Source organism: Cynoglossus semilaevis, chromosome 19 (assembly GCF_000523025.1).
Source record: "Cynoglossus semilaevis isolate Cse_v1.0 chromosome 19, Cse_v1.0, whole genome shotgun sequence".
In the NCBI taxonomy this organism is placed as follows: Eukaryota; Metazoa; Chordata; class Actinopteri; order Pleuronectiformes; family Cynoglossidae; genus Cynoglossus; species Cynoglossus semilaevis.
In genome coordinates this window covers 11,156,993-11,177,041 of record NC_024325.1, presented here as the reverse complement: position 1 = coordinate 11,177,041, position 20,049 = coordinate 11,156,993, and the positions used below count along the sequence as shown (strand labels likewise).

Below are 20,049 nucleotides of genomic sequence, written 5' to 3'. Positions count from 1 at the left end.
CTAAAATGAATGGATGCTAAGTTTTCTAACCTAGGGATCATGTGACTCTTCAAAACACATGCCACTTACACACAGTATCATAAACCCTGTTTGCACACTGACGTCATCCTCACGTCGCTGACACTATTCATCAGAGATGGATGCTTTTTGAGTTTTATGATGTTTACTTCTCTTTGTTTGGATTTTGCGTGTCAAGATGTGTGAAATGTCAGGCATTCAGTTCACAGTGTGTAATTATATCTCAGTTTCAAAGCTTTTTTCCAAACACAAAGCCCCCTGCTTAGGTGTAAACCTAGCCTGACGTTTGCAAAGTTATTCTTCAACGTTAACATGACAAGCAAAATACCGTTGTGATAAGCTAAGAGACTTTAACAAAAGCACATTCACGACGATGCAATGTATTATATCCTGTTGTACTGCGGCACAGGCCTCTGCATGCCGAGCTCGATGAAATAATCGACCCAAACACTTCATCGTGAGAGTTCGTCTGATTAATCACATGCCTGATACCAAAGGCTTTCGATGTGAATTGTACAACAGGCAACGAGTGACATCTGCTGGTCAAAGTAAGAAGTAAAAAATATTGATTCGAAATTCCAAAATCATCACAGTAAATAATGACATTTTTTTACGCTTGACATCATAAGGTTGATGAAGGAAAGTTTATCATTATTTTTAATACCAATCCTGTTGCCCACGCTTATGTAAAAAAAATATTAAAATTGTGAAAATGTATACAATATTGTGAAAATAAAACTGCAGAACTGTCGGGGCCTGCTAACAACTGTCAAACCATAAAACAAACCGTAAAGTCAACCAAGGTCATACAATAGCCTATTACTTTAACAGGGACAAAAATCACAAAAAAGTACTTATTTCTTGTACTGTAGTATTGTAGTACTTTCCAAAACAGTAATCAAATGTTATATTGTTTGACACATGTTAAAGATTTGTCCTAAAAAAAGAAACGTTTTGTGATGATCATGACTATGTTAAGAGTGCTATAAGTTTTTAGTCTACAGCTCTTGGAGGTTGCCGAGTCTATGCTTACAGCACATATTGCTTTAGCAATCAACACTGCCGTCGTGTGGCTATTCCGCTATACAACCACTATCAATAAAACAATTCCCAATGTCTTAATACAGAAACCCGAATATTCCCACAGATAGTGAAATGTATTATGGCATTAATAGGTACATTTTTTATAATATAGAAATGACAATATTATACACCAACAAACAATTATATAGTGGTGTCAAAGTTAAATTAATAACAAATGACTCATGTGTAAATTAATCTCATATATTGTGTAACTAGGAATTAATCTTTAAGTTGAAATCAATATTTTTCCATTATATATTTCAGTGTTATCATATATAATGAATGATGCAATATTGCATTTATCAAGTGTTTCACCGAGTGGGTTGCTACTTTCTTGGCTTTATGTGTTAAACAATTTTCTGCACCCCCTTTCCTTGATAACAATCTTGTTGCACTAATCCTGGTCATTTCCATTTAAAAAATGTTTTTATGTCATGCATACTTGTAGGTTGCATTTTTTAAATTGATTTATCTAAATAATAAAAACGTTGGACTTACATAATCCAAATTATGACACTTTCTGTAGAGTATATTTTATAATTGGTCTCAAACAACTTTGATCAACATCTGCTGTCCGGTCCAGGAGGGGGGAAAGCTCTGGAAATCCACATGTAAACGGTAAACGTGACCAACTGCATGGACGATTTCACCGTAACTATCCTAAAAGATCGTTTGGGCGTAATGAATGACTTCCTTAAACCCACGCTGTAATGGTACATTGTAGGTTTAACCTTATCATCTGTACATTTACATTTTGTTCTGGAGACTACGGTTTGAGCGCTAATAAAGGTTAATTCTAGCGGGTCTTGATTTATTTTATAGATGAGCGCTAATAAAGGTTAATTCTAGCGATCAGATCTAACTGATCTAGCGGTAAATTACTGCATACTCATATTTTATCATTTTTATTGCGAACCCTTTCTTGTACACTTCATCCTGTGCATCCATCGCAGGTCATTCACTATAATTCATCATCAGTTCAGGTGTTTATTATGGTTATTAATTAAAGTGTAGCTGGATAACGAACATTATCCACTTATCCTAAATGCACCATTAGTTAATACTACTAATAAAAAAATGAAGTTAATGCACACATCGTACGATATAGGTTTAGCAGGTCTGCAATTTTAAGTGTAAACATACGGACATACGAGATGTCCGTGAATGCAACACGGCGAAAGGCAGGAGGAATGTCGCTGCGCCTCTACTTTGAGCATTAGGTCAGTTCTGCAGGAGGTTCTGTACGTGGCAGCGTCTAAAATCCCTCTAAGTCCTGTCCATAACGCCAGAGTTTTTGGTGTTACTGTGTATTGACACCGTGCAGTGGAGTTCCTCTTCAAAGTTCGTAAAAAAATAAGGTAGGATAAAATGGAACACTTTATGTCATTAGCCATTAAAGCTACTCTTGACTATAGTAAAAGGGGCTGAAACGTTGTGGTCGGGTGCCTGTTGAACATGCTGGAATGTTTATCAATAACGGGGCTTTAGATTATTTTTTAGTAGTTTAAGAGAAATTGTGGATTTCGGCACGTGTAACTCTATTTAGCATTGGCTAACAAGTGTGTGACGAGGTCTGTTTATTTCTGTCCTGTTAGTAACAGAAGCGAGAGAGTTGACGAGACCTCGGCGTTAACAGTTATGTTGAACTTAATCATTAAGGTGTAAAGAAAATGTTTAAATTTTGAGAAAGTGTGAAAGTGTGTAAAATTGAATTATTCTGTATGTTTTGCATTAAGTGAGGGTGTTAATGCTTGCTACACGCGGGTCGGTGGACTCAACTCAACATCCAGCGTTGGGAATTTCTAGAAACAACTGTAGTGACGTCACTGGCCGATGAGCATAGTGGGTATGGCGAACAGGCACCGTGTCAGAAACTACAGGCTTGGACTCTTACTCGTTTTCTACATTGTAGTTTGAATCGTCAAAAGACCATAATTCATTGCACATTTTTAACGTTGACAATAATAAATATTTTTGGTATTCCCCTTTTTGCCTTTTGGCAGAGAGCAAAACTTGCACAACCCTTTCAAAACAGCAACTTGGTTTTTCATGGATTAAGGATTAGGGGCAGAGTTCAGGACAGATTTTATTTGTCAAGAAAATGTGGTTAATGTTAAGTTATGTAAGTCTTTTATTAGTATTTTGCAGTGATCCAAGATCACCACACTTTCCTTTCTCTTCAGCTAAAGATTTCTGAAAAGGTTTGCTCCTTCTGTAGAGAAAGAATGAATCAAGGCCAGAAGCAATTCTCTGACCGTTGCTATATAATACTACCTTCATCCCTAATTCAGAGTCAGAGTAAAAATCAAACTCAACTTCACTTACAATGCATAAAAATATCTGCTTATATTTTCTTTGTAAAACATTAAAAACTAAAACTCCTAACAATGTCAATGTGAAATACTGTGCTTAAATTAAAAAATAATTCTCACATTATTGACATAACTTCTCAATATCAAAATAATAATTTTTAGACTTTGAAGAATGCAAAGGCATATGGAATATCTTTTTGTATAACTCTTATTCTATTGTCCGAATAGCATTTAGAAAAATGCTGCAGAACCATGTTAGAATCTATTAGTGTGTGTTTATCAATATAGATTTTTTTTGCATAGAAAATGATTTACTTAATCAAATTTTAAGTTAAACCATTTAGAAGACGGGTATATATTTTCTGGTTATTTATGGGAAATTAAAAGCATATTAATGTTTGAATTACAATACCTTGTAGAAAGCATAATTTATTTTAGGACATCATAATAAGGTTCAGTAAATGAATCCAGTAATGTTTGGTTTGTTGGTGTAAGTCTTTCACATACAAGTTACAAGTCTGAGGTTAATGGATATTTCACTATTTGACCTTGTCTTCTCTTGTGATTCCTTGCCAAACAAATTCTAATCTTTTTTTGTAATGAGGCCCTGGTATCCCTGCTTTTATTTTCTTATTAAAAATAATTGTCAATTTGATTTAAACTATTGATCGTTTTCTGGCTCCCAGAGACGTTCCATTTGTTGCCTCCTGCTTGTTGCTTTTGGAGCATGTTCTTGATCATCCTGCAGATTTGCTGCAGGATGATGTACCATGAAATGATAATGATAACTATGAGAACATTTTCCTCACATCCGCACTTTCAGCAGATGTTTTGTCTGCTAGCTCTAGAATGGTTTGTTACTTTGTATAAAATGTCCTGCAATTGTTCATGAAATTTGGGGGAAATTGTTTTTTTTTTATAGTAGTCATCTGTTGCTTTTGGATTTGCCAACACTCATCTCTGGATCAAATTCTCTTTGCTTCTTTGTGCCAGTTTAAGTATAATTAACAACACACAAATATCTTGTCTTTGTAGTTTGTTTTGATCCCTTTATTTAAAGTATAAATCCCTAAAAGATTCATCACCTTCTCCACTTGGATGTGATGTGAGCCAGACATGATAAATTGACAAGCCACGTTGTTGTTTTGCAGATTTGTCCTGTGCGATCCAGTAGAGAAACGGGATTAGACACATCTGCTCTATTACTGTCGTTGGGTCAGCGCCTGTGGCAAGGGAGTGCATTTCTCTAGAGCTTTATCTCTCTGTACAAGCCATTAAATGTTAAAATAAATATCATGGAAAATATGATGTTTTGCAAAAAAGAAAAAGAAAATCGTGAAGACATTACTTTTAAAAAATGGAATAGTAGAAAAATCTTCAACTGATCAAGTGAATATACTAAAACTTTTTCTTTATTTAAAGAAAAGTACCACTTGTTTGATCATTCCTTTGTGGCCTTCGATGACCTAACCTCTGGGCTTTACCCCAACATTTGCGAAATGGGAAGGGTCAAGAGTTGGGAACGTTGGGTAAAAAATGTAACAGGCCTGCTTCCAGGAATGTGACATGAGTGTTACAGCCTGCAACAACAAGCAAGGCTGTGTTTTAGGCTGGTCAGTTATATAGGCTATAAATTACTAGAGAGTAATGTATTAAAAACAAGAAAGTTTTGGTTGTTTCAGTGCTTGGTGTGTTAATTTAACAAAGATAAATCCATATGCCCTGAGAGAAGAACACTAAAGCATATCACTGTTTAAAATTAATTTTTCCAGCTTTGTCTATTTTTGATGTCTTAAAGTAAATGAAAGCTACACTTTCAACTTAAGTTTTCCCCTTTGATTTTTACCTTCTTGTTTTTTCTTAACCTTTCATTCTCTGTTTCTTCATTTGTGAACTATGCAGTAGATTTTTCCTCCTTGTAACTTGCTGACAACATAGAACAAGTCAGTACAGGGCTGTAGCTGAGGAAGTGAGAGTGTAACGGAGCAGGATTTCTATTGACTCGTCAACAGTAAACTTAATGTCTTGGATCTTTGCTCCATTTCTGGTTACCATTTGTGATAAATAAATAAACTTTAGTAATATGGCTTAAAGGCACTTTTTTCTGCACTTGGAGAAAGTTGCATTGCTCCTTTTCACTAAGCCATTGATGACATGATGACTGATTCATGCTGTAATGACATTGTGAGGGCTGTGTGTACACGTACACAGTCGGCTGTAAGCCATCATTACAGTCGAGTGTGTGATGTGGCAGAGCAGATGAAGAGAAAGCCAGGGGGGTAAAGTAAAGTCATCACCAAACAAACCTGCCTCCAGTGCCACGCTGTTAGGAAAGAGTCCTTAAGTTGAGAGCAGCGCCACCGCTACCATTTGGTGACCTCAGTGTTCTGTAAAGGACTCTGTGATGTAAAATATGGTCCAACATGCAGCAAATCTCAGTCACTGGCAACAGGGAATTCTATTTGTGTTTTGCTCACGTGATTCTTTGGAACACTGTCCAAACAGAGCTAAACTACACTAGTGAATGAAGGGTCAGGACTGAACAAGTAACAGTCGATTAGCTAACGTAACATTTGCAAACTGGCAGCAGGAAATAGGTATTTTTTAATGATATAATGTTTTCTGATTCACTCAAGACTGTGGCCTGTCATGACAGCACACGATAATCTTTCTCATTACAGGGAGGCGAAATGGTGAGATTGCTTTCTGCCTTTTGCTGGGCTCTGCTCTCCTGCTACTGCTCCATGACACAGGCAGAGATTTTCACTTCTATAGGTGGGTTAATATTTACTCCACATTTTTTTCTACATAGATAATTTCACATTTTTCTCCTCTCAAACATATCATGTTTGCAAAATTCTTTGTTTGGTTCAAGGTTTAACTTAATAACTAATGGGAGACAAAGGGAGACTTGACTGACAATCTAATTTAAAAAGATACTGTTCCAATTTGTTTTCTGTAATTGTTCTTTCTTCAATTCTCTAATAATATTATAATTAAACACAAGCATTGTCATTTATGTATATTCAAATGTCTCCTAAGTTCGAGACTTTTTTTGATGTAAAAATATTTCCACAACACAGGAACAAATGAGGTGATGGGGTGAACTAAAGTTCCTGTGACTTCACTCACTGGCACAGGCACACAGCTACCTCGTGGAAAATCTAGTTGTACTTTTCTGTTCACTTACTTTTCCTCTGCAGTGAGCAAGTAAACCTCAAGCACCAACTACATTTTACAAGGAAGAACAAAACACTTAAATAGTTTTTTTTTGTTCTTTGGTGTGGCTTATCTTCTTGCTTGTGAGGACTGCGACCACTGGTTTACACATGTACATGGGTACATTGACGTCACTTAACAGGCAGTGTCACACAAGAGACTTCAGCTGCACTGATTCTCTTTATTTCAGATCCTGTGGTTGCAGAAACAATATAAGTGATTTATTGTCCTTCTTTCTTGGCAACCCCTGTGAATTATTCAGGGCTGAATATCTCCATGGAGATGTTTACTCGAATAATACACTCCAACCACATCCACATGGAAGAAAACACTAAGACCCTGAGAGAGTCAGTGACTCAGGAGTAAGTCTGGGACGTCTAGAAACACTTTTAATTGATTCATTTATGATCAAATAAAGATAGTAACATTTGTTAATGAAGTTAATGAAGTTAATTCACTTTCTTTCTTATTTTTGGAAATACAAAAATACTTAAACAAGATGAATATACTCATCAACTTTGTCTGTGTCCTTGTCCCTGAAGGTCAAATGACAGACTTGGTCTACACAGAAAAAGAGCTGGTCCAGTCTCTGAGGGAGTATATAAAAGCAGAGGAGTCCAAATTGGCTGCAATTAAGAGGTAAATTATAATACGTGAGACTTACAATTGCAACAAAGTCTTTGAGTACTTTGCTCAGTTAAAGGTATCCAAGCTTGTTTGTGAACTTCTTGCTTCACAAATCTAAATTTGAAATATTTAAGTTTCTGTCGGTAGTTCCACTGAAACATAAGAAGCACATTCTTCAAAAATGTTTGTAAAACACAAATTAACACAGCTGTTTGTTAATGTTAAACTTTTTTGTTTCATTAACAACAAACGAGTAGGCTCTTGAGAGATTATCTGACCATTCAGCATGTCTTACATTGTCTGTCTCACAGCTGGGCCAACAAACTGGACACTCTGACCAGAATGTCCACATCTGATCCAGAGGGATATCTGGCCCATCCAGTCAATGCTTACAAACTGATGAAGAGACTCAATACAGAGTGGTCTGAAGTGGAGAGTCTGGTGCTTCAGAACCCTTCTGATGGTAAAAAAAAAAAAAAAAAGACAGACTTTTTTTTTTCTTAAATGACAATGTTCTAACATATAGGATAACCGCATTTAACATTTCACTTGAAGGTTTTAATAAAATTCTGCTGCTCCTCAAAGGCTGTCATGTTGGAGCTGCAGCTGTTTCTCATTTCCACAGAACTTGGCCATGTTCTGTGTCTGTGTGTGTTTGGATCTAGGAGTGTTCGAATGTTTATTCTAGCAGATATCTGTGAGGCAGACAAATGCTTTACCGGTGTGTGCTGTTACTTCTGAATCTGTACACATGGCTATGAGTTGGAGAGGCAGATGGAGATTAGAGACCAGATGTTTACATAAAGAGATTGAACATTGTGTCAAGATTTTGGATATGCTTGATCCACATTTTCATCTACAGACTTGACGTGATTGGAATATGCACAATACCTGGTGGTAAGAATGTGAGTGAACTGTCACTGAGAAAAAGTAATTTATGTCTTAAGATGCTTCCCCTGAATAAGTATGTACGAATATAGAAACAAGGTAATAAAACCCTCCCCTCGAGCATTTGTGATGAAGCCAAGTGAACAGATGGTGAAATCTGACTCCATGTTCAATGAAAAATGAAACCACAACTTTTTTACTGTTCTTAGTGTTTGTTAGTCACCAATATTACATGCTAGGAGATAATATTCATCAGATGTCTGTGTGAAGGCATAACAGTAGTCACAAAGAAGTCTGGAGATAGAACTGCTGCAGCAGCAACGTTTGTGCTGACTGTGGGGAAATAGCCTAAGACCATGTCACACATGTGCAACAACTGCTGCTACAGATTTCTTTTTTCTTAATTCATCTGCAGCGTCAAAAGAAAAAAAAAGTAATAACAATAAGAAGGAAGGTGGTTTTAGTTATAAGGGATGTAATAAAAACAATTTAATGATTGGTGTCACAGAGCATAGAAGAACATGTGGCCAAATCTAGAAAACTTTGCAAGGGCCTTAAAATCTGGATAATTTAGTACAAGGCCATAGTTTACACCATATAATTCTCTTTTTCCTCACATTTACAGCAACATCTTTTCCTGTTTTTTTTCTCAGGATTCATTTCCAACATGTCCATGCACAGACAGTACTTCCCAGATAAGGAAGATGAAACAGGTGCAGCCAAGGCATTGATGCGTCTTCAGGACACGTACCAACTGGATTCTGAAGCCTTCTCACGGGGGAAGCTGCCAGGTAACATTGGACGCTGCAGTGATTTATGTAAAAATAAAAAGTATTTCTTTATTACAAAAAGCTGTGCAGAGATTATAAATCAACCGATGTTGTAATATTCTCTACAGTTACTGCTGTATTTTATAGAAAAACTTTTCAAACTGGAATACTTAACTGTGGAGGAGACTTGTTAAAGGTTTAAACTCATTTTTATAGAACTCAGCAGTTCTTCTCAGTGGAAGTAAAATAACATGCATTGCAGGGTTAAATGATGAAAATATTGAAATTTAAATGAATTTGGCTCTCCATGCATTGCAGGGTTAAATGATGAAAAGATTGAAATTTAAATGAATTTGGTTGAATTTGTGCCCTGCTGAATTTGTGCCCTGCCGTTGTGGGTGCAGCCTTAACTTTGGACATTTCTTGGATAGGGTGTGGTTGGAATTAAGTGTAAGTGATTTTCTTTTTTTTAGATCGGGCAGGGATAATGAATGATCTGACGTAAGGTTAAGGCTACAATTATTCAACCATTTCAGGTCCGCCACACAGGACTGACTCTGTAAAGTTTAGTCTTTACTTCAAGGACAATAGAATGATTTGGATAAACGTGAAGAAATTAGCTTCAACCCAACACTACTATATTATTCTTCCTGTGAATTTACCAACACATTCACTATATGAAATTGCCCCCCTCACCCTCTTATCCCCCCCACAGGCGTACACTCCAGTGCCATGTTAACAGTTGACGACTGCTTTGATATGGGGAAAACAGCCTACAACGAAGCTGATTATTATCACGCTGTGCTGTGGATGCAGCAGTCCTTAAAGCAGCTGGATGCTGGCGAGGATTCTGTGGTTTCCAAGGCGGATATTTTGGATTACCTCAGCTACTCTGTTTACCAAATGGGTGACCTGCCTCGAGCCATTGAGCTGACCAGACGGCTGGTGGCAGTAGGTAAGGTGGAGCTGAGACAAGTGTGAGCACAAACTCATGTGCTTATAAAAACACAGTACACAGAGAACTCAAGATAACAAATCACTGCACATTGTCCTCCAGTTCATGACAGAATTTCCAATTTGTTTTTCCAGTTTCACAAACAATGGTAAAAGGAAACAACGCCAGACTTGTTCAAAAAGCAGTCAAAGCTTGTTTATTTTTATTTTTAAAAATAAAGTACACTTGAATACTGCAGCTCAGCACTGCATTCAAGATAAGCTTGGGCTTGGTAATTTAACTTTCTTACAGATTAACCAATAGATCAGTGGTTTATGGTTTCAAAATTTAACAAAAACTACAATAACACATTTAATGTGTGTAAAGAAGCACTGGTGTGTTTTTCCGGTCTTTATCATATAGACAACAGTTAAGTGAGCTTCATGACCACAGTTCACCACAGGGGGTTAATTCATAGGTTGTCTTCTTGCTGTTTTACTTCTCACTACAATCCACTCTCTCCTTGCTGCAGTGGTTACCAGAGCGGCAGGGTGTTGTCCCAAAAGAGTGAGAGCCAGTGGTTTTTCAACTGTTATTTTAGTTTCTGCATCAGGAGAGCTGCATTGACTGCTGCAGACAGTCTACAAAGCTGTGGTTCGACTGTGGACTTGTTAAAAAAAATAAGTTGAAGTAGGGAAGATGGATCAGGTGGTATGAGCCCACAACTGAAGGAAGCAATTCCTAATATTATTTTATTCATATAGAGGAATTTCTTAGCTAATGTTGAAATGTAAGTACAGTGAGATTGATAAAAGTATACTTGATATAGTTAAAAATAATTTCACTAAAACCTGAGCTTCATTTCTAGTTGATATTTTACTGAACTAAAGTAAACAGAACAAAACTAACGTAAACTAAACTAAACTGAAATTACTTCAACATTATGACACTTGTATATTTATACAAGAAGTGTCAATTATTTATATCTGGTTTATGTTTACAGTGTTGAGAAAACGGATCAGCCTACTTGTCACTTAACAGCAGTACTTTTCTTTGAACTGACAGATTCCAGCCATGACAGGGCAGGAGGAAACCTTCGCTATTATGAACGGTTACTGTCCAAGCAGCTCACAGAACAGAACCAGTCTTACCAGCCTGCATCTGAAGAACCCATTCAGCTGGGAACTTACTCCAGACCCCAAGACCACCTCCCTGAGAGAGAGATCTATGAAGCTCTGTGCAGAGGAGAGGGTGTCCAACTGGTGAGATGTCAAAAATATAAAAAAGCAACAAAAGTAAAAGTTATAAGATCCATTCTACTGTACCAGTAATTGCACATTTTGTGTAAATACTGGTACAGTACATTAAAGGTAAAGAAAATGGAATATTAGCACATTCATAATTAATTAACTAAAATGTGGGTTTTATATATATATATGTGTTCATACACACCTTTTGTATTTTGACAGACCGAAGCCAGGCGCAGTCGCTTGTCCTGTCGCTACAGGGACGGGAACCATAATCCTCTTCTCTTGCTCAGTGAAGGAGGAGGATGAGTGGGACAGTCCCCGCATTGTACGCTACCTTAGCTTCCTTTCAGATGAGGAGATAGAAACAATAAAGGAACTGGCTAAACCCAGGGTAAGACATAAAAGTGCAAAGGTAAATATCAGATCCAATTTTTATTTCAGTAAGACGATTCCTTTCAAAAAACATTTGATGACGCTGTAAACATGTTTGCATATCTGTTATACTCAGTTGGTTTCAGATGTAAGACAATAAAACAAATAGAAATATTCACTTATCTCTCCTTTAAAGCTTGCCAGGGCTACTGTTCGTGATCCTAAAACGGGAGTCCTGACCACAGCTAACTACAGGGTGTCTAAAAGGTAACTTCAAGAAGGGAAATGGTCATTGGCTGCCCTCTAGTGGTGTTCAGTTATTATAACAGATGTTTCTTTTTTTCATTCAAGTAACCGTAATCAATTTTGGAGACAAACAGGACATTCCAATGATTCCTCTGTCTCTTCCTCTTTCTCTTTATTTCTCAGTGCATGGTTAGAGGGAGAAGACGATCCTGTCATTGCCAGAGTCAATCAGAGAATACAGGACCTAACAGGACTCACAGTCGAAACTGCAGAGTTACTACAAGTACAAAATTGCACATTTTATTACCTCAGTTTTGCCTAATGTATCTATATTCTTAAGTATAATCAGAATCAGAAATGCTAAATTAACCCCTAATGGGAAATTGCTGAAATAGTCTATAACAAATATACTATAAAAATACTATACTAAATAATGATAGGAGACTGGGTTCAAAAGTTGTAAAAATATAATAATATTGCAACAGTTGAGATTCTAGAAACATTCACAAAGAAGAAAAGTAGTACAGACTTTTTGAAATTATTTTTGTCTACAGGTTGCAAATTACGGAGTTGGAGGACAGTATGAGCCACATTTTGACTTTTCCAGGGTGAGTTAAAGCTCAAGTCCCATCGTGTTATTGTCCATTGAAAAAATGGTTTGTCTGTTAGTGTTCTTTTTGTTAGTTAACTTTACAATATAAAACACATGAAATGAAAAATTCATTTTCATTTCATGTATACATATATACATAAATGACACTCTTTAATAAACTTTATAACAGTGACAATAATTTAAGTCTGATGAAGAACCAAAGTTAATGCCTAGAATTGTGGCCTCATCACAGGAAGTCTTTTTGGTCTTGGCTTAAATGTTATATACGTCTGTTGCAGCGTCCATTTGACAGCAACCTCAAGGTTGATGGAAATAGACTTGCTACGTTCCTAAACTATGTAAGTACATGTGTGTGGGTCTGTGTGTTTAATGTGTTTCACTTGTGAATTCTATCCTTATAGAAAGATGAGCCAGATGCCTTCAAAAGATTAGGCACTGGAAATCGTATGGCAACTTTGTTGAACTACGTAAGTATGTGCATCGGGTTTCTATTGACTGAAAGCCTGAGCTGTTAACACGCCTGTAATTCACTTCATGGGCATGAGCTCTGGTTCAATCTTGGACTTGGATTGATTGACTTTGACGCCCTTGTTTGGCATGTCCAGATCTATTGTTTGACCTCTGGAGTTCTTTGATGGGGCAGTTCAACATCATTTTAAAAACAATGCTGTTTTAATTTCCACTTAATAAAGGCAGTAAAAACTGAGACTTGTCAATCAGTTCCAGTACATGTTGTAGAGAGTTTTGTTGGCCATTCCCATTTAACATCTTTATTATGGCTCTATGGTTCTGTAATGAAATGAAAGTTGGGTATAAAAGGAATGGATTTCATGATGTTTTATAGTCTGCTCTGTATGTGAAACACATAAAGGGTTAGTTTATAGGATTATCATAGTTTAATTGCTTACGTTTTTTACTTGAGTTCTGCTTAACAACTCTAACTGTTCTGCATTTACCAGCATCTTTCTGACTCTTTGAATTCTTGTGGAAAAGGGTGACTGTCCATCTTCTATTCTTTGTTGTTGTAAAATTATATTTACCCTCATAGTAGTATTACTTCTTATATGGACACCATTTCTCTGGTGTGGTGCAGATCTGTAGTTCTCTTTCACTTTTCTTGTGTTATGTTAAGTTTTGCTCATAGAATTATTAATGTCCAAAAAATTCACAGTTGTTCTTAATATGTACTTATGAGGTCATTCTAAACAGTTAGTTGTTTCTTTTGCCAGATGAGTGACGTTGAGGCAGGGGGCGCTACTGTCTTCCCTGACTTTGGAGCAGCAATCAGACCCAGAAAGGTGAGATTAACAGTTTTGCCTTTAGTGGTCTTTAGATTGCATTTTTTTTACCACCTTTTTTGTAATCATGTCACTTTACAACCTTTTTCACAGGGGACAGCAGTTTTTTGGTACAACCTATTCAGAAGTGGGGAGGGAGACTATCGAACAAGACATGCAGCCTGTCCAGTCTTAGTAGGAAGTAAATGGGGTGAGTGAAACAGGACTCACCTTCAGTCTATTATTCCAGCGTGCAATGAGTGTCCTGCTGTTGCTTTTGTGTTTGTGTGTTCATGACTATTACTATATTGATTATGGTTATTGATTATATCTCACAATCTACCTGTCTCTCATCTGTCTTATATTGTGTCCTTTATTGTTATTTTCTCAGTGTCAAACAAGTGGATTCATGAGAGAGGACAAGAGTTCTTGAGACCGTGTGGCCTGACAGAAGTGGACTGAACACCAGTGAAAAGTCAAACATACAAAATCCCCATGGTCTTAAATCTATTTCACTAGTTTACCTTTTAACATTCTACAACACTCCAGTTACTGCTCACTTCCTCTGCAGTCTGCACAATTAAGATCTGGTTCATTTTTCCTTTTCTTTTTTGTCTTTTTTTTTTAATGTGCATCTCAGCTATTAGTCTTACTATTTCCACGCTATCTTCTTAATAAGTATGACAAAATATCGACTGTGAAGATTCTCTCATTTAAACAAAAAGAATTTTGGCAAGGTGATTAGAGATTGTAGTTTTTAAGATTATTAAATAGATGATCATCATTTTGGTTATCAGGACAAAATGCTCAGAAAATCTGACCTTACCCTTATTTTTTTTACTAGTTTGTTGGGTTTTTTTTTAAATTAATCCACAGTGCTGAATTCATATGTTTAAATGCATTCTCCAGACATGAGATTAAATTGTTCAAAACATCTCCAGAACATTTCTATTTATATAGTGTTTAAATTATTATGTTGTCACGTTGTGTGCTGTCTACCGGATGGCAACATGGTCAATAAACAATGACTTGTCATAAATTTGACTTGTGCTTTTTGCTTACATGGCGTTATTTAACCCTCATCAGAATGATCTAGCAAACTGACCTAATATTATCTCAACATTTCAATTAGCATGACCCTAAATTCATGCCAAACCACGTGGAGCGGGTGTAAATTAACTAATAATTGTTACACCAGCCACCCCTGCATCTTTCTCTGTTGTTTTGTCAGATAAAGTCTTAAGCGTGATTACTGAGAAACATCAAAATGATTTGCTTAAGAAACAAGAAACAAGTCAGTCGAATGATCAGTGAAATAACTCGTATGAACAATCCTAATATGTTGGATTTCACCTCTCATAGCCGTCCTTCAACATGTTGAGGTGTGTTGTATTTTTACTGGGTATTATAGGTACAAATTATCAAACGATCCGTCTTCTAAAACATGCACTCTACAAAGCGTCACCGACCGGTCAATGGGAAATGTCGTTTTTTGAAGAAAAAAAATCCTATTCCTAATGCCTATTCCCTCATTTTCTTTTTCTTCCTTTTGTAGATATTGCAAAAGATTCTTTAGTTGAACAGAAGCAATTTATTGTCAAAGGGGTATAAAACAGTTAGCACTGAAAAAAAATACAAAATTAACATTAATTGCAAATGTTTGGTCTGGGTTTCTTCAAGTTGTGGCAATTACAATTGATGACATACTCTATAGTGAGACTTAAAAGCTAAAGTAAAAGTTGAACAAAGAAAATACAACTACAAAACAGTGAGACAAATTAAGAAAATGACATTTCTCTTCCCCCCACTCTATACCAAAAGGTACCTCATAGAAATTGAAAAAATATATGTTTAACAAAAAACAAAAATTACCATTTGAAATATTTTGAGATAAAGGAGCAATCTGTCGTATGAAAAGAAAAAAAAGGTGATGCAGAAATCACTAAGTACTACGAGTCAGTAGTTCTCAGGAGTGAAAAGAAAAAAAAGGTGATGCAGAAAACACTAAGTACTACGAGTCAGAGGTCAAAATTTTGACCACTTCTTACCGACTGAGCTTTGTGGTCAACACCGGGGGGAGGCATATTTGATCGGAGGAAAGGTCATCCTCAGGTTGGCAGAGCTGCAGGAAACGCTAAAGAAAAAACGACATAAATTACACTTGTAACAATGTAATAATAATAATAATAATAGTACCAATAATCGAGTCCCTTATTCGTCCCACAAAGAGGACATGCTCACCTGCTTAAGAGAACCCTTTCTCTGCATCACTTTGTAAACTACAAATAGTGGTATCAGAGAAAGGGAGATGGTGGCAATGAACCAGCCCATGATGTTGGCCCAGAGTGGATAAACATATGAGTTGCTGAACTTCAGCGGGGAGTATCTGGCTGCAGAGAAGACAAAAGTGCCCTGTGAAAAGAGTAGAACTGTCAAAATGTGACGGGTGAACGAGAGACATCTCCTGATACAGAGGCTAAAAACAATGATGGGACCAAACTGAGAGGAGGAGAAAAGTGACAATCACTGTCAGAACTTACAAAAAGGACGAAGGGAGTAACAAAGCACCAGCAGTATTTCATTATTGAGTATGGGCGATAACCGATCATGTCCGTGATGTCATCATAAAAGCGGTTTGCACCTTTGGAGAAAACAGTTTTTTTTATTATTATAAAATCTGCATCCCTGTCAACAGGCTCTTGTTTTTTTCTAATTGCAGCTACTGTAACGGGTGCTGCTCACCGTAGACCCAGGCGATGCTGACAGACTGACAGAAAGAGAGGAGGAGGAGGGTACTGCCACTGCACACATGGTGGTCCAACAGCTGGAGCAGGTACATACCTCCCTAGAACATGGTGAAAGCTTTGAATATCATACAGTGATCTGCAACACATCCACATCCTTCTTAGATGATTGTTTCTGTGTATTGATGTAATAACTGATGGTTTTGTACGCAGAGAAAAAGAATAATATCAAAAGCTCTCAGAATTTTCCAGAACTCCAGTCCAAAGAATGCATGTGAAATGTCCCTTCAAATACAATTAAGGCATAACATTTGCAAATAATGTTTGTCATTTGATCAAACTGCCTGGAGAAAACCAGTAATCTTCAACAAGGCAGCACAACTACTTATACAGTATATGGTCACTATATTTGTGAAAATTAAAAATAATAAATGTGACAGACTGAAATCAAACTGTTGCTGGTATATGTGGGTCATGGTTCATGGTCAGTGCACATTTAAATCATCAGAGAGATAAAAGCAACATATTTAATTGATTGATTCACTTTTGTCACTGTTCAAAGTTACAGTACAACAGAACCATAGTACTGTAGCAGCTGACAGTTTAACCCTGACCAAGTAAAACAAATTTTGTTTGTTTCATCTTTAGGTTTGGAACTGTATACTACAGACCTCAGTGACCAGTGAAAATCCCAAAACACAGCCGGTAAAGCAGATAGCCAGCAGAACGAGCTCACGACGAAAACCCCGGTTCAAGTGATTTGGGAAGAGATCAACGATTGATGTCATCAGACACTCCAGGCCAACGAACTGCAAAGAGTGAGTGAGAATGTTAAAGATTCAGTATAAACAAAAATAAAGATCAGTAGTTCAGTCATACGACTGTATGGATACCTGACTATCCAGTCCAAGCAGAATAATCATGATGAAGAAACACACTGACCACACCTGAGGCATGGGCATCATGGCCACTGCACGAGGGTAGACGATGAAGGCCAGACCTGGCCCTACACACACATTCACAGACGACATCACAAAAAAAAATAAAAAACACACACACAGTGTAACTACCTTTTGGAGCAGTGTGTAGGACAGTGGCTTCTAGTGGTGACGTTGCATATTGCATTTATCCAAATATCCTTTGCTGGCATAGAAATGTCCTTCAGTATTTTCACTGTCAAACATTAGTCCTGTCCTTACTTAGGTAACTGGTTTAGAAATTGATGATGATGATGATGATGATGAAGAAGAAGTTAATTGAAAACAACTACCTAAGGTAAGCATGTTAAATTTCAGTACATACCAGATTCTGCCACTTCAGCTATGTGCACTCCTTGTTCATACATCATAAATCCCAAGACAGAGAAAATTGCAAAGCCTGCCACAACACTGGTGGCGCTATTGAGCAGGCACAGGAAAAACGAGTCCCTGAGCGGCGAAAAGAGAAATTTGATTGACTAAAAAGAAAATGGCAGATAACTGTTGAAGGAGTGAAGTAGTAGGATAATAAACACGAATGTGTTTGAAATGGAATCAAATGTTTTCAGAATCATAGACAGGAATGTGGGTGTACTACAGTATTTTCAAATTGTATATAATGAAATATATAAGAATATTTTGACACAACTGGGCAGTGCTGTAGACATCAGCACTCTTTTTTTTCTTTTGTTAACCTGTAGCAGTCGTTGTTGTAAGTGTTATAGCTGCCGAGGGAGGTGAGGAAACCCAGGCCGATGGCGTAAGAAAAGAGTACTTGAGTTCCTGCATCCATCCAAACCTGAAAAATATAAACATCTACGTGTATATATATGTGTGTGTGCATGCACTACTTCTATGGATTTAAGGACTTTCCTAAAATGTCTTTACCTGGGGATCTGAAAGACGGGAGATATCCGGGTAGAGATAGTAAATGATTCCATCCATTGCCCCCGGGAGGGTAACGCCACGCACCAGTAAAACCAGCAGGGTGATGAAGGGGAAGGTGGCAGTGAAATAGACGGCCTGGAAACAAAGTTTTAGATTCATCATGAGCCAGTATTTATTTAGCATATTTTGGCAGTGGTAACAAAGACCTGATTGGATTCTTTCTGAATTAAGTAAATTAGTAAAACAGAAGTACATTTTTTTACTGTCTCCCACTGTGACCCTGTACCAAATGACCAATGGACTGGCACTGGTCCCCAGACCGGGGGTTTGATATGCTGTTTTACGCTGTACTTACAAAATATCACGAGCATTCCACTTCATTACTGTTTAGTTTCACGTCTTGTTGTTCATGTGATGGTTCAGGGTCACTGTCACTCACCTTTCCTGTGGACTTGATGCCTTTCCAGACACAGAAGTAGCAGACGACCCAGCTCAGGATCAGACAGAGGGCCAACTCCCATCTCAAGCTGCCCACCTCATCAATACCAGCTGAGATTTTCAAAACACGGCGCCTGAGGAGAACATGTAAGTGTTGGGGGACATAGACAGAAATAAAAGTCCAGCAGGAGGGCTTTAAATGGAAGTTTAAGCCCAAATACATACTGCCAAAACTCTACAACAGGAAGTGTAGTGTTCAGGATGAGACTCCGGTTTGTTTGATTAAAGTCCACACATGAGTCTAGGAGGAGGAAGGAGAGGAAACAATTCTAATAATAAAATAAATAATTTAAGTCAAATATGTAAATATTTCATTTTAGATAAAAGAAATATATGGATTTCTATTTAACATTCAGGGATTTTCCACAAGGAAAGAAGTTCTTTTCAACAACAACAACAACAACAACAACAACAACAACGACCTGTGTTCCAGTCATTTCCACATGTAGCCCAGGGCAGTTCTGCCCTGAAGGAGAAGAACAGGTAAAAGAATGCCCATGCAATGATGACAATGTAGGAGGTTGCACTGAATGCAATGATCATGTGACTGGCAAAACCAATGCCTGGGGAAACAGATGACATCAGACATCAGTGGAGGTTTTGTTGTTCTTGTTGAATCAACAACAGGCTTCACATTGATTCTGTTCATGTTCATTTATTTCACTGATGAAGACAGGTTTTCACATACCTTGAAAAAGAGGACAAATCTTTTTCCAGCAAGTGATTCCACCCTGGGTGGTGAACTGGCCCAAGGCCGTCTCCATGAAGAATAACGGGATTCCACACGTAAATATAAACAAGATGTATGGGATGAAGAACACGCCTGTAAAAGAGGTTAAAATTTGATTATACAGAAACAGAGTTGAGAAGAAAAAACCCAAAAAACATCACCAACCTCCTCCGTTTCTGTAGCACAGGTAAGGGAACCTCCAGACATTCCCAGGTCCGATGATCGCTCCCATCACAGTCAGGATGAACTCAGTCTTGGATCCCCAGTGTCCGCGCCCTTTGACCTCCTTTGGTTTCTGTGAGCATTTGTGCGGCACAGTAGTGAGACAGGTTTCATTCTTGAAACCGTTCGTGGCCATCGATTCCCTTTGACAGCCTTCACTCTGTAGCTGAAGGTGAATAAGAGCAGAGGACTATCAGGAGACTCAAGTCTTGACAACAGTTCTTATAGTCGGACAAATGACTGCCCATAACCCCCCCCACTCCACCCCTTCCCCTCTCTCTCCCCTCCCCACCAGAGACACACAAGAGTAGATCTGATAACCGGCTTTGGTCGTCTTCCATACTGTTAACTAATTGATCATCGTCCACATTATTTGAAAAT

General features: G+C 37.5%; 2 protein-coding genes across 2 annotated transcripts; one reads left to right on the top strand and one right to left on the bottom strand.

Annotated features, from left to right (window-relative positions):
• Positions 1–2,297: 2,297 nt before the first annotated feature.
• Positions 2,298–14,648, top strand: p4ha2 (procollagen-proline, 2-oxoglutarate 4-dioxygenase (proline 4-hydroxylase), alpha polypeptide 2). Its single transcript, XM_008332932.3, is given in 17 exon segments — positions 2,298–2,459; positions 6,095–6,188; positions 7,175–7,271; positions 7,571–7,722; positions 8,801–8,938; positions 9,633–9,872; positions 10,917–11,113; positions 11,321–11,391; positions 11,393–11,492; positions 11,670–11,740; positions 11,903–12,002; positions 12,274–12,327; positions 12,611–12,634; positions 12,734–12,799; positions 13,562–13,630; positions 13,724–13,820; positions 14,001–14,648. Coding segments are annotated over 16 exon segments (1,632 nt in total). The 5' UTR covers positions 2,298–2,459; positions 6,095–6,103; the 3' UTR covers positions 14,072–14,648.
• A 940-nt stretch (positions 14,649–15,588) lies between these two features.
• On the bottom strand, positions 15,589–19,900 carry LOC103395285 (sodium- and chloride-dependent GABA transporter 3-like). Its single transcript, XM_025065848.1, has 14 exons — positions 19,612–19,900; positions 19,405–19,539; positions 19,124–19,279; positions 18,882–18,957; positions 18,658–18,790; positions 18,219–18,353; positions 18,026–18,129; positions 17,656–17,780; positions 17,247–17,359; positions 17,025–17,162; positions 16,352–16,454; positions 16,150–16,250; positions 15,851–16,021; positions 15,589–15,743 (listed from the first exon to the last, which is right to left on the bottom strand). The coding sequence occupies exons 1-14, from the start codon at positions 19,802–19,804 to the stop codon at positions 15,654–15,656; spliced, it is 1,773 nt and encodes a 590-aa protein (XP_024921616.1). The 5' UTR covers positions 19,805–19,900; the 3' UTR covers positions 15,589–15,653.
• Between the last annotated feature and the right edge of the window lie 149 nt (positions 19,901–20,049).